General features: G+C 41.0%; 1 protein-coding gene across 9 annotated transcripts in view; it reads right to left on the bottom strand.

Annotated features, from left to right (window-relative positions):
• MID1 (midline 1) overlaps window positions 1-15,269 on the bottom strand; it is a 371,359-nt gene that overhangs the window by 12,834 nt on the left and 343,256 nt on the right. For 7 of the 9 annotated variants that reach the window (XM_057718033.1, XM_057718040.1, XM_057718034.1 and 4 more), the window contains one exon: window positions 2,199-2,360. In XM_057718033.1, coding sequence (XP_057574016.1) covers window positions 2,199-2,360 — 162 coding nt within the window. Of the gene's footprint in view, window positions 1-2,198; window positions 2,361-2,498; window positions 4,034-15,269 lie in introns of those variants that run through there. The other 2 variants (XR_009050264.1, XM_057718041.1) reach the window with 2 other exon arrangements.

Below are 15,269 nucleotides of genomic sequence, written 5' to 3'. Positions count from 1 at the left end.
CTGGCCACGTGGTTTCTTCTGGGGCTATTTAACACTGCTGTCCTAGCGTGGAGGCAGCCAGAGACGTAGGTAAACACATGGGTGTGGCTGTATGCTAATAAAACTTTATTTACAAAAACAGGCAGCTGAACCTGGCCCACGGGCTATAGTTTGCTGACCCATTTTAGACTTCTGTTCATATCAAAGAAAAGCTTAAAGGGGAGCTGAGAAGACCTTCAAGTGCTCAGCAGGCAGTGGGTATTCTCAAAAGCTGTAAGACCTACTGGATTCCACGTGTAGTTTAAATTTTGGCTTAGCTTGTTAAAAAAAAAAAAAAAAACAGTTGTCCTCAGGAATGATCACACCAGCAACTATTAGGGATAAAGTATGAAGTAAGACAAGAAGAGTCTGAAGATAGTTTGGCTTAAAAGGTGTCACAAACCATCATGGAAAGCGATCTGAAAAAGAACGCGTGTATGTGTGTAACTGAGTCACTCTGCTCTACAGCAGAAATTAACACAGCATTGTAAATCAACTACACTTCAATAAAATTTTAATAAAAAGAAATGGGGAAAAAAAGGCGTAAGGTAGAGCGTGCATAACAGTAATTGGACATTAGGATGGGCGGATTACGAAGGAATTCCATAAAGGCGCCCCATCGTTGAAGAGGAAGGCTGTGTTCTGCTTGCCCTTCTCCCAGCGAGGAAGATCAGGATGTTACAGCTGTTGGAAAGACTGGTCTTATAATGGCGAGCTACAGTGGGTCTGCCTCAGCTCCCACCCTCACCGACACATGCACGGAGCAGGGTCGTGCCATCTGCTCTCAGGCCCAACCCCCTGCCTCCACAGGGAACAAAGTGCACTTGTGCCTCGGATGTGTTTCTCAAGGAAACTATGACCTACTCTGTCTAGGTTCAAGGCTTTTGCTTTAATGAGGCCAAATTAGCTCAGGGAACAAATTAATCATTTACGTGGCTAAAGAATTCAATGCATTGTGAGATTTGTACATCTAAGAGTTTGGCCAACTCTAGCCCTCGGGCCACATTCATCCCACTGCCGGTGTCTGTCAATAAAGTTTTAATGAAGCATGTCCATGCCATGCTTTTTGCACAGCAGAGTGGAATACCTGTGTCCAAGACCACCTGACCTGCACAGCCCCAAATAGTTACTAATTGGCACATTACAGAAAAAGTTTACCAACCTCTTGTACATAACGTAATAACATCTGATCAATGATTGCACGTCTAGAAGTAGAAGATGACACTACCTGTCTCTATGAAAGGACTACCTTCTCTTGAGTGAAACTGACGAAGCACAAACAAGACGTTGCAAAGATCTGCTCTACAGCATTAACCTCAGTGTGTGTATATATTCGTTTTCCTCTTAGTTAAAGACGTTCTCTTTACCGGCAGAAACACTGATAGGAGAAATTAGCTTCTGTTTAAGAGTATGTATCTTAAACACGTATACCTGGACTAAAGTTACTTGACTACTGAAATCAAGGATTTGGGTTAAGTGAGGGTTCCTCCTAAAAAGGAGTTCCTGTTGACTGGCTGGCAAGCCCCCAAACATGATGTGATATTGACATACTCCAATTGACTTTCTCTTGGGAGGTCTTATGCAAAGAAATATCGTATTAGCTGGCATAGTATTTCTAGGTCAAAAAGATATAAAGAAAGAAGAGGATAAAATAAAACACAGGTGGCCAGAGAGACAGACGGAAATGACAGTGTTATAAGATGCACGTACAGCCCGGCTCACTCTTTGTTGTAGGGGCCGTCCTGTGCATCGTGGGACGATCCACACCATCCCTGGCCTCTAACCACTAGACACCAGTAACATCCACCCCAGCTGTGACGACCAAACATGACTCCAGACATGGCTCAGTGTCCCTCAGGGGACCAGAATCACCTCTGACTGAGAACCACAGACCAGGACAGCTATCTGGAGTAAAAGAATTCCTGAAGAAAGAGTTAGTATTCTTTTGCATAGCAGAATAGCAAATTACTATCTGCCATTTACAGTGCCCCGACTCTGTGTCGGGCTTGGAACCGAGAGGAATCTGATGCAAAACCCACGATTCCACACTGGCTCTCTGCTTGCTTTCTGAGGCTGTCAGCAATGCCCGAAGACAGAGAAAAGGAAAAGAAACGGGGCTAGAGGCAGCTGAAAAGAGAGCAGATGAGAGACGACAGCTCTGCCGCGCAGGCAGCACGTACTGTTTGTCTTCAACTTCCCAGGCTCACTGCTGCGGCTGCCCGCCTGGTTGATGGCCTTGACAATGAAGATGTACTTGGTGCCGCTCTGCAGACCGTGGACCGTGTAGTGGTTCTGCTTGATGTTGGGCACGATCATCCAGCTATCGGCCGAGTTACACAGACCTGCAAAGCCAAGCAGATGTGATGGGTTCTTTGGTGCAAGCATGGGGCAAATCTGCATCATGTTAAGGTCGCAAGAGTTTTGGTTATTTGAACTGGAAGTGGAGAGCTTTGTCACTTCGTAGGGAGAGCACCACTCACCTCGAGTGCTCAGTGTCCTGCCTGGAACCAGGACGGCAGCCTGCATGTATTATTATATATCCCTGCTGTGTGCTCGACGTGGAAAAACCAACTCAGGTGATTATATTGCCAGTTCTGTTCAGCGTGGATCGGAGTCGGAAGGGAGGTTCTGTGCAGGATCTTAAGCACCGTACACGGGCATGATGTGTTACCAGGTGCGGTGGGATGAAAAGAAAGCAGGTAACCACGGATCCCTCCCCCTCTTCTCATCATGCTGCCCATTCAATTTTTGATCTCATTAATTCTGAGACGCACAGAAGTTGAGAGACCTGGGTCATGTATGAGAAATGGACTTCACTAACGTCAGTGTAGTAGGTTGCATTTTTTGCCTCTCATTCTTCACCCTGCCCTGGATCCAAGTCTATGCAACTTTGCAGTTGCTCCTTCTAAAGACATGGGATATATTCTCTTACCTCATGGCTTTGGATTTGGCCCTGTGACCTGCTTTGGCCAACAGAATGAGGCTGAAATGACAACGTGCCAGTGGCGAGAGGAGGCAATACAAGGCCTTGGGAGTTTGTTGCCCCCTTGTGCCTCTGCCACAGGGAGAACATTCCCGATAGTCTGCTCCTCCCGACAGGAGGAGAGACACAGGGAACAGCTCGACCGCGCAGCCAACACCCAGCCAGTTTGGGAATGAGACCAGCAGAGACTGGCCAACACCAGCCCAACTTTTGACAGGGGACCTAAGAGAATGCTCACCAGGGTTGTTTGTGACCCAGTACTATCCTGGTCGTAATTAAGCGACTCAGGACATGTGTCCCTAAGAGAACGCTGGAGCAGCAGCACCTAAGGGCAGCTCAGGGCCCAGGACAGCTGTGAGAAAAGCATCAGCAGGGATTGTGACCAGCTGCATCCTAGCAGGGCAGGTTCCAGAGCAGAGCAGGCCTGCTGCTCAGGCTGCACTGTGCAGGATGTGGTCTAAGGAGCAGGCTGGGGATTTATGATGCTTGAAAGAACATGCAGGAAAAAGGAAGTCGTTTTGTTTTGCAGCTGGCTGATGCTGAAAACATCTCTTTGGTACTGGGCCCGACTCCCCTCTCTCCGCCCATCAATCTCCACTCTAATCGAAACTTTTCCCAGCCCCCTGGTGACTGGGCTGTCAGGGCGTTTCCTGACTCTGGTGGATTTCGAATTTCCTTCACCAATTCTCGGTAGAGGGCTGGGCCCCTCCACTTCCTGAGGGGTGCTCAACCTGCCCCCCCCTTCCCTCGCAAGTCAAAGGGTTAGGTCTTTGATGTTGACGCAACTTACACCTTAACCATACTCCCAAGAAGCAGTCCCTTCATCTTTCTTTGGTCTTACCTCTTTGAGAATTTAATAAAACATTTCTGTAAAAAGAAATTCACAAATGCATATCCCTCCCAACCCACAAATATCTGCATAGCATTTCAAGATGTTCAGGGCCCCATGACAGCTGTCTCTGAATCTTACTACATACCGTCTCCAACTTTTTAGTTCAGCATTGTTCATGGCAGTCTCAGAGTTGAGAAGACCTTAAAAAATATTTTGTACATTGTGAAAATTCACCCTCTAGGATTTGTATCTTGGGGTGCACAGTATTTTCAGGCACACTTCAGTGAGTCTTAAAATAAACATATATAGGAAAAATTCATATGTAGGAAAAATTCTGTAAACATTCAAAGCAGGAAGACTGCAAGATTTGACCAAACCACCATAAAGCAAAGACATAATGTGAGTCTCACAGAAGAGATTGAGTGTGGTGTGTTTGTGTTTGGAGATACACCAGAGCAACTAAGGCACCATCAACCCCACCCGCTATTTCCCCCTAATTCTCCTACCAGTTCTCACTTGTATAAGACCCAGGTGAACATCCACCAACAGCAACATGGGACTCTCCGGATTACATAGCTCTTTTGATAACTTTCTGACCATCCCTATTCCTTGAACGCAGCAGTAAGAAAGTCAATACTTCCCGATAGTGCCACAACCAAATAGTAGATTCTGATCCAACCAAAATTGGATCTGAGCTCTGGGCTCCTAGAAGCCTGTAGTTCACTTTAGATATTTAATAATAGCATTACAATAGTAATAAAACAACAGACACAGAAAAAGTTATGGTTACGAAAGGGAGAGGTGGGACAAATTAGAAGTTTAGGATTGACAGATACACACTACTAGGTATAAAATAAACAACAAGGACCTACTGTATAGCACAGGGAACTCTACTCAATATTCTATGATAACCTATAAGGGAAAACAATCTGAAAACAGAGACATATGTATGTTTTCACAGATATATACATATATCTCTCTCTCTAACTAAATTACCATGCTGTACACCTGAAACTAACACGACGTTGTAAAACAACTATACTTCAATAAAAATTAATTAAAAAACAATGAGCTTTTCCATTGCCTAGGATAATCCACTCATATTCCTGGACCTTTGCCAAGAGCAGTCCAGCACCAATGCAAACAATAACAGCATTCAGTAGAATCAAATGAGAATCCTATCAATGTCACTGCGTTTACACTGTGCCTGTTTAATTGCATATGTTACAGCAAAATGACTATTGTGGTCAAAGAAAGCGAATGTAAAAATGTTTCAATAAACTTTACATCACTGTGCAACTCCAAAGCTGGGTTTAATGTGGCGCGGGAATGCTTTCGGCAACATCATAAAGCAGATGTCTGAAATTGCTGCAAACTGCAACTTGGCTTACAATCCGAAGTCTTAACCCAACAAAGAAAGATTTAATGTTTCAGAAACCTTTTCCAAACCAAAAAAGGGACCCAGACCATCCTGATTATTTTGAAGAGGTCACTAATTTTTTCCTTGAATATTAAAAGAACAAAATGTTTAAGGAGTAGTAAAATTTGATTGGATAACTTTACCCTGGGACAATCTGCTTTCATGAACACTGACTCTTAACTGTTTAGGTTTACCTTTATATTATTATTATGGCCAAGGTCCTAATTGAGAGGTTGATTACAAATGCCAAGAACGCAACATCGACTGTTCTCTTCTGGGGGCTGGAGTAAGTGGGATGCCTGGGAGTACACCATTATTGCATTGCTAGTGTTGGTCTAGCGCCAGCACCGCTTAACTTCTTGCATATGGCGCCAAGCACCAGACTTCTCTGCCTCGATACCCCACTGTGTCGGGACCGTTGACCAGCTTTTATTCATCACTTTATGAAACACCCACGTAACTATCCTGACTGAAACTTCTACTTCTCCCTAAAATCGTTTACAATCATCTTTGAGGGGATGCCAGCATTCACCTTCTCCAATTCAGCCTGAAGTATTAAAACAACAGTGGAACTTGGAAGATAATTAGTTCATAATGCAACAACTGAGTTTTGTGATTTTGTACTTTTGTTCTCTCATTCACAATAGGTCAGAAGCATCTCCCTACATAATGCTGCTCATTACAAGATCCTAATTACGTTTGGGGTTTCAGAGCCTTGTATAGCAAGTGTCTGTTGTCTTACAGTAAAACGTGATGTTTAAAATATGCGACAGACACCCTTCAGAGAGGATGCACACCAGCTTTAATACCCCTTGTCTCTTTGAACAGAAGTGAACATTCTTTTCCTTCTCAATAAAAATAGTATATGTTTAATAACTTTCATGAGTGTTTTCAAAATGACCAAAATTAAATACAGATAACTACTTTGCCATGAAGCCTTGAAGACGTGGATCTTTTGACTTTTGCCAATAATAAAAATAGGCTGCTGGGAAAAGGCTCCAGTTGAAGATTTTCAATGATGCATTAAAAGTAGTTTTGGAAAAAACATGGAAAACATTGCAAAATTAAATACATATCTATTTCTCAATAAGCAATTTGTTAACATCTGTAGTCATAAGCCTGTTCATAAAAATGAAAAAAAAATTAATGTCATTAATTTTGCATTTGAGTATATGAATTTGATTCGAGATAGTCTTTTTATAAGATTAAAAAGCTTCATAGATAGTATCTAATTCTCCTTCACTAAAGTCAGTTGAGGGCAATTAACTAGAATTTATTATGACAAGCGAAGGAACCAGGACCTAGGGACAGTAAAAGACTGCCTAGTGGCACACGGAGCTACAGCCAGCTTTAGAGCATTCTTTCTCCTAATTTTCAACAGTTTGTACTCTTAGATCTTATTTAATAGAACATCTGCAAAGGATAGTCCTTTCAAATGGTAGGACAGACGAACAAACAACATTCAAGGAAGGCCTTTCACACGAAGACTGTGTAAAATGCCATCCTGTAGGTCATCCTGGCAAGTGGCATGATTGGCCTTTATCATAAGACAAAAAACATAATGATGGGTGAGTCTAGTCTGTATTTTTGTTGAAAGAATAACTTTGAATAGCTATGTGCTAACACTGGCAAACAGGGCTAAGACCTTTACTTTTATTTAGTATCTCAACCATGTGAGGTTAAAACATTACCTCTTCTTACAGATGAAGAAACAGATGCAGAAGATGTTCAATAATTTGCCCCAATACTAATTATTAGAGAAATGCAAATCAAAACTACAATGCGATGTCACCTCACGCCAGTCAGAATGGCCATCATCCAAAAAATCTACAAGGAACAAATGCTGGAGGGAGTGTGAAGAAAAGGGAACCCTCCTACAATGTTGGTGGGAATGTAAATTGGTACAACCACTATGGTGAACAGTATAAAGGTTCCTTAGAAAACTAGAGTTACCATGTGATCCAGCAATTCCACTCCTGGGCATACATCTGGAGAGAACCATAATTCAAAAAGACACATGTACCCCAATGTTCATAGTAGCACTATTTATAATAGCCAGGACATGGAAGCAACCTAAATGTCCATCGACAGATGAATGGATAAAGAAGAGGTGGTACATGAATACAATGGAATATTAGCCTTAAAAAAGAATGAAGTATGCCATTTGCAGCAACATGGATGGACCTCAAGATCATCATATTAAGTGAAGGAAGTCAGACAGAGAAAGAAAAATCATGAGGTCACATACGTGGAATCTAAAAAAAATGATACAAATGGACTTATGTACAAAACAGAAGCAGACTCACAGACTTCAGAAACAAACTTATGGTTCCCAAAGGAGAAAGGTAGGGGGAGAGAGAAATTAGGGGGTTGGGATTAACATATACACACTACTATATATAAAACAGATAATCAGGAAGGACCTACTGTATAGCACAGGAAAATCTACTCGATATTCTGTAATAACCTATATGGGAAAAGAATCTGCAAAAGAATGGATACATGTATATGTATAACTGAATCACTGTGCTGTACACCTGAAACTAACACAACATTGTAAATCAACTATACTCCAATATAAAATAGATTAAATTACAGGAAAAAAATCTGAGAATGTTACATCTCAGTTACCTTTTAATCTAAATTTATTCTTGCATTGTTGCAGTTTGATCCTATAGGTGTCAGGACTTCGCTCTACTGCTTTAATGGACATTAAAGAGACAAATGCTGATACTAACAAGCTGATAAGAGTACCCCAGTTAGATGAACACCTGCAGTTTCACTGGTTTCCATCTGTCTTGGGAGAATAGGCCTTTTCAGCATCTATGTTTTAAATAAGGCAGGTCTGTACTGTGTAGCACAGGGAACTCTACTCAGTATTCTGTAATAACCTATATGGGAAAAGAATCTGAAAAAGAATGGATATATGTGTATGTATTAACTGAATCACTTTGCTGTACACCAGAAACTAACACAATGTTGTAAATAAACTATCTTCCAACATAAAATAAAAATTAAATAGATAAACAAGGACCTAGTGTGTAGCACAGGGAACTATATTAACTATCTTGTAATAACCTATAATGGAAAAGAATCTGAAATATATATATAACTAAAACTTTGCTGTACACCTGAAACTAACACAATATTGTAACTCAACTAGACTTCAATAAAATTATAACAATAACAAAAGGCAGGTCCTGTAATCTTCATTAAGCCACGTGGATTTATTTTCTTGTTGCAACTGCTTTCTGGGACTAAATCACCTTCTCTGGAATCACCCGACAGAAAGCTTCTATATGTTCAGTAGTATTGCTGCTGTTGGATTTCTACAGGGGTGGCCTTTTCTCATCTATTCCATTTATGTGTCTTATTTTGGTATTCTTTTCCATGCCGACAGCATGGAACTCAAGTTAGTCACAGTTTAGTCACTTGGGAAACCCTAAGTTTCAAGCAATAGGTATCTTCCTATCACTTTGGGGATGGAGTGACATGCTGGTATTGAGCTAAGGTTCTAGAGTAGATGGCCCTCTGGCTCCACTCCCTTCCTTCTTGCTGTATCCACGCACTTTGCAGGCATCTCATTCTGACTCTGGGCTCATTCCTGGGACTGGCTTTGTCCAATAGCATGTCAGCTAACATGACAAAGACAGGGGCTTGAGAAGCAGGTGGGCAACTGGGCCCACCCTTCTGCCTTCACCTCTGCAATGCCCTGGAGAACATGCTTGAGCTAGACTGTGGGAGAGAGCTGTGCAGCAGTGGAGATGCCCCAGGTATCAGCCTGACCTGTGAGGGAGCCTAACCAAGATCAGCAAGACCTCCTAGCTGACCACCAGCGGACTCTAGATACACAAGCAGTAAGAAGTAGACCTCTACGGGTTTGAGTCCTGGTTCTGTTTCTCTATCTTCATTTCTCACCATCTCCCCTTGCTCACTGAACTCTTCAGCCAGGCTTCATTAGACAAGATCTCCCACTATGCCCTGTCATGTTCTGTCTCTATAGGTTTGCATATGATGACATGGCTGTCTGGTATCCCCTTAATGTGCTGATAGGTACCCACTCTCTTTCAAGACTTAGTGACCACTTGCCCTAAGACCTTTTGGTTGTACCATTTCTGCCCTCTCTATGCTTTCTACCTACTCAGGCAGCTAGCCAAAGCTATTCTCAGCGTTTCATGATTTTCCCTTTCACTCCAAAATTACACATTCCTAGAAGATTTTAATAAAAACTAAGATTTTAATAAAAGCTTCCAAGGCAGGCTGATTAAGGAGTGGAAGGTCAGAGGGGTCCGGAGGGGGAGCTGGGAAAAGGGAATAGGGAGGGGGAAGCCATTTATTGGTATGAGTCATTTATACTTTAGCCCCTTAGAAGTGTGGGTCTTTCTGCATCACTTTTAATTACTCCTAAATCAAATTTCTATTTTAAGCATCATGTGCCTCAGAATTACTTGTGCTAGGAAAGAACAGTGTAGTTAAGAAAAAAAAGGTTTATATAATAAAAGCACAGTAAGTTGATATGGATTTATTCAAAACATTTCTGTGTTGAAAAGTGACTGCTCTTCTATTCTACTTTGACATATTCTATTTTCATTTGCTAAAGTTCCAAACTTGCTCCCCTAAAAATGCATTTCTTCTAGTCCTTTGCCATTTACTTAATTCAATTTAAATAACTGTGGGGTGGGGTGCTTCCTCTATTATCCTCTCTCTCACCAGCTACTTGCTGCTATTTGAGATCATCAAATTGTCTCTAATACTGAATATCTCAAGGGCCCCAGTGAGAAAAAGGTTTCTCTGTGTTTCAAATAAGGTCTAAAATTCTTCCTAGGTGGGGGCCGATTGCTAACATTTCAAATGATGGCCCTGCTCTCCTCTGAATGAGACCAGGTATTTGGTATTCTTTGGCTATTCATTTTATTAAATCCTTTTAAAAAATGTGAAATAGATTCCGGAGACAAGATGGCAGAGTAGAAGAACTTGAGCTCACCTCCTCTCGTGAAAACACCAAAATCAAAACTGCTGAACCACCATTGACAAAAAAGACAAGAACCTACCAAAAAAGATATTGTACATCCAAAGAAAGAAGAAGCCACAACAAAACAGTAGGAGGGGTGCTTTCATGATATAATCAAACCCCATACCCGCCAGATGGGTGATCCACAAACTAGAAAATAATTATATCACAGAGGTTCTTCTACAGAAGTGAGAGTTCTGAGCTCCACTTCAGGCTCCCCAGTCCTGGGGAGGCATTGGGTGGAGGATCCCCCAGAGCATTTGGCTTTGAAGGCCAGTGGGGCTTGAGTGCAGGAGCTCTACAGGACTGGTGGAAACAGGGACTCCACTCTTGGAGAGTGCACATAAGGTTTCCCATGACCTGGGACCCAGGGCAAAGCATTGCCTCCATAGGAGCCTGGGCCAGACCTACCTGTGGGTCTTAGAGGGTCTCCTAGGGAAGTGGGGGCTGGCTGTGGCTCACTGTAGGGGCAAGGGGCAGAGGCCCCAGGAAATATTCATTGGTGTGAGCTCTCCTGGAGGTTGCCATTTTGGCACTGAGATCTGGCCCCACCCCACTGCCTGCAGGCTCCAATGCTGGTATGCCTCAGGCAAAACAGTGAACAGGGTGGGAACACAGCCCCACCCATCAGCAGACAGTGCCTAAAGTCGTCCTGAGCATACAGGCGCCTCTAAATGCACCTCTTGACATGGCCGTGCCCACCAGAGGGACAAGACCAAGCTCCACCCACCAGTAGGCAGGCAACAGTCCCTCCCATCAGGAAGCCTGCACAAGCCTCTGGACCAATCTCAGCCACCAGGGTGCAGACACCATGAGAAAGAGGAACTACAAATGTGCAGCCTGAGAAACAGAGACCACAAACACAGAAAGTTAGACAAAATGAGATGGCAGAAAAATGTATTCCAGACGAAGGAACAAGATAAAACCCCACAAGAACGACTAAGTGAAGTGGAGATAGGTAATCTACCTGAAAAAGAATTCAGAGTAATGAATTAAAAAAGAAAAAGCAATCCAAAGACAAGACTAAAGACAGTCATCAAATCACAAGAGGAGCAAACAAAAGAGGAAGGGAAGAAAAAAGACCGACAAAAATAAATCCACAACAGTTAAGATGGCAATAAGAACAGATATATCGATAATTACCTGACATGTAAAAGGATTAAATGCTCCAACCAGAAGACATAAACTGGCTGAAGGGATACAAAAACAAAAGTGGTATATATGCTGTCTACAAGAAGTGACCCACTTCAGACCTAGGGACAAATACAGAGTGAAAATGAGAGGATGAAAAAAGGTATTCCATGCAAATGGAAATCAAAAGAAAGCGGGAGTAGGAATACTCATGTTAGACAAAATAGACTTTAAAATGAAGACTGTTACAAGAGACAAAGAAGGACACTACGAAATGATCAAAGGATCAATCCAAGAACAAGCTACAACAATTGTAAATGAATATGCACCCAACATAGGAGCACCTCAGTATATAAGGCAAACGCTAATAGCCAGCAAAGGAGAAATTGACAGTAACACAATACTAGTGGGGGACTTTAACACCCCACTTACATCAATGGACAGATCATCCAGACAGAAAATCAGTAAGGAAACACAAGCCTTAAATGACACATTAGACCAGAGGGACTTAATTCATATTTATAGAACATCCCATCCAAAGCAGCAGAATACACATTCTTCTCAAGCGCACATGGAAGATTCTCCAGGACAGATCACATGCTGAGCCACAAAGTGAGCCTTGATAAATTTAAGAAAATTGAACTCATATCAAATACCTTCTCCGACCACAACACTATAAGATTAGAAATCAACTACAAGAAAAAAAAACTGTAAAAAACACAAACACAGGGAGGCAAAACAACATGCTACTAAACAACCAAGAGATCACTGAAGAAATCAAAGAAGAAACTGAAAAATACCTAGAGACAAACAAAAACAAAAGCCAAATGATCCAAGACCTATGGGATGCATCAAAAGCAATTCTAAGAGGGATGTTTATAGCAATACAATCTTACCTGAGGAAACAAGAAAAATCTCAAATAAACAACCTAACCTTACACCTAAAGCAACTAAAGAAAGAAGAAGAAACAAAACCCCAAATTAGTAGAAGGAAAGAAATCATAAAGATCAGAGCAGAAATAAATGAAATAGAGAAGAAGAGAACAAGAGAAAAGGTCCATGAAAGTAAAAGCTGGTTATTTGAAAAGATAAACAAAACTGATAAACCTTTAGCCAGACTCATCAAGACAAAAAGGGAGAAGGCTCAAATCAATAAAATTAGAAATGAAAAAGTTGACATTACAACAGACACCACAGAAATACAAAGGATCAGAAGAGACTACTACAAGCAACTATATGCCGATAAAGTGGACAACCTAGAAGAAATGGACAAATTCTTAGAAAGGTACAACCTTCCAAGACTGAACCAGGAAGAAATAGAAAATATGAACAGACCAATCACAAGTACTGAAATTGAAACTCTGATTTAAAAACTTCCAACAAACAGAAGTCCAGGACCAGATGGCTTCACAGGAGAATTCTATCAAGCATTTAGAGAAGAGCTAACACCTAATCCTTCTTAAAGCATTCCAAAAAATTGCAGAGGAAGAAACACTCCCAAACTCATTCTATGAGGCCACCATCACCCCGATACCAAAACCAGACAAAGATACCACAAAAAAAGAAAATTACAGGCCAATATCACTGATGAACATAGATGCAAAAATCCTCAACATAATGCTAACAAACCAAATCCAACAATACACTAAAAGGACCATAGACCATGATCAGTGGGATTCATCCAAGGGATGCAAGAATTCTTCAATATCTGCAAATCAATCAGTGTGATACACCACATTAAGAAAGTGAAGAATAAAAACAGTATGATCACCTCAATAGATGCAGAAAAAGCATTTGACAAAATTCAACATTCATTTACGATGAAAACTCTCCAGAAAGTGGGCACAGAGCCTCAACTAATAAAGACCATATATGACGAACCCACAGATAACATCATACTCAACAGTGAAAAGCTGAGAGCATTTCCTTTAAGATCAGGAACAAGACAAGGATGCCCACTCTCGCCACTTTTATTCAACATAGTTTTGGAAGTCCTAGCCATGACAATCCGAGAAGAAAAAGAAATAAAAGGAATCCCAATTGGAAAAGAAGAAGTAAAACTGTCACTGTTTGCAGATGACATGATACTATACATGGAAAATCCTAAAGATGCTACCAGAGAACTAGTAGAGCTCATCAATGAATTCGTTAAAGTTGCAGGATACAGAATACGCAGAATCCTCTTGCATTTCTATATGCTGACAACAACAGATCAGAAAGAGAAATTAAGGAAATGATCCCATTTACCATCACATCAAAAAGAATAAAATCCCTAAGGATAAACCTATCTAAGGAGCCAAAAGACCTGTACTCTGAAAACTATAAGACACTGATGAAAGAAACTGAAGATGACACATACAGATGGAAAGATATATTGTGTTCTTGAACTGGAAGAATCAGTATTGTCAAAATGACTATAGTACCCAAGGCAATCTACAGATTCAATGCAATCCCTATTAAATTACCAATGGCATTTTTCACAGAACTAGAACAAAAATTTTAAAAATCTGTATGGAAATGCAAAACCCCCCAGATATCCAAAGCAATCCTGAGAAAGGAAAAGAGACCTGGAGGAATCAGGCTCCCTGACTAGAAAGCTACAGTTATCAAAATGTATGGTATTGGAAGAAAAACAGAAATATAGATCAATGGAACAGGAGAGAAAGTCCAGAAATAAACCCACGCACCTATAGTCAATCTATGTCAAAGGAGGCAAGAATATACAATGGAGAAAAGACAGTCTCTTCAATAAGTGGTGCTTGGAAAACTGGACAGCTACATGTAAAAGAACAAAATTAGAACACTCCTTAACACCATACACAAAAATAAACTCAAAATGAATTAAAGACCTAAAAACTCGTAGAGGAAAACATAGAACACTCTTTGACATAAATTACAGCAATATCTTTTTGGATCCACTTCCTGGAGTAATGAAAATAAAAACAAAAGTAAACAAATGGGACCTAATTAAACTTAAAAGCTTTTGCCTAGCAAAGGAAACCATAAACAAAACGAATGGACGACCCACAGAATGGGAGAATATATTTGCAAACAAAGCGCTGACAAAGGATTAATCTCCAAAATATACAAAAAGCTCATTCAGTTCAATATCAAAAAAACAGACAACCCAATCAACAAATGGGAAGAAGATATAAAGAGACATTTCTCCAAAGAAGACATACTGATGGCCAAAAAACACATGAAATGATGCTCAACATCACTAATTATTAGAGAAATGCAAATCAAAACTACCATGAGGTATCACCTCACACTGGTCAGAATGTCCAGCATTAAAAAGTCTACAAACAATAAATGCTGGAGAGGGTGTGGAGAAAAGAACCCTCTTACACTCTTGGTGGGAATGTAAATTGGTACAATTACTATGGAAAACAGTATGGAGGGTCCTGAAAAAAACTAAAAATAGAACTATCATATGATCCAGTAATCCCACTCCTGGGCATATATCCAGAGAAAACCATAAGTTGAAAAGATACATACACCCCTGTGTTCACTGCAGCACTATTTTCAATAGCCAAGACATGGAAACAACCTAAATGTCCACTGACAGATGAACAGATAAAGAAGATGTGGTACATATATACAATGGAATACTACTCGGCCATAAAAAAGAACAAAATAATGCCACTTGCAGCAACATGGATGGACCTCAAGATGATCATACTAAGCGAAGTAAGTCAGAAAGAGAAAGACAAATACCATGTGATACCACTTACATGTAGAATCTAAAATATGACACACATGAACTCCTCTAAGAAGCAGAAACAGACTCACGTAGAGAACAGACTTGTGGTTGCCAAGTGGGGGTGGGGGCATGGTAGGGATGGATTGGGAGTTTGGGACTAGCAAATGCAAC

The sequence above is a fragment of the Hippopotamus amphibius genome, chromosome X, assembly GCF_030028045.1.
Source record: "Hippopotamus amphibius kiboko isolate mHipAmp2 chromosome X, mHipAmp2.hap2, whole genome shotgun sequence".
Classification (NCBI taxonomy): Eukaryota; Metazoa; Chordata; class Mammalia; order Artiodactyla; family Hippopotamidae; genus Hippopotamus; species Hippopotamus amphibius.
Note: the sequence above shows the minus strand (reverse complement) of the source record. Positions and strands in the feature narration are given on the sequence as shown.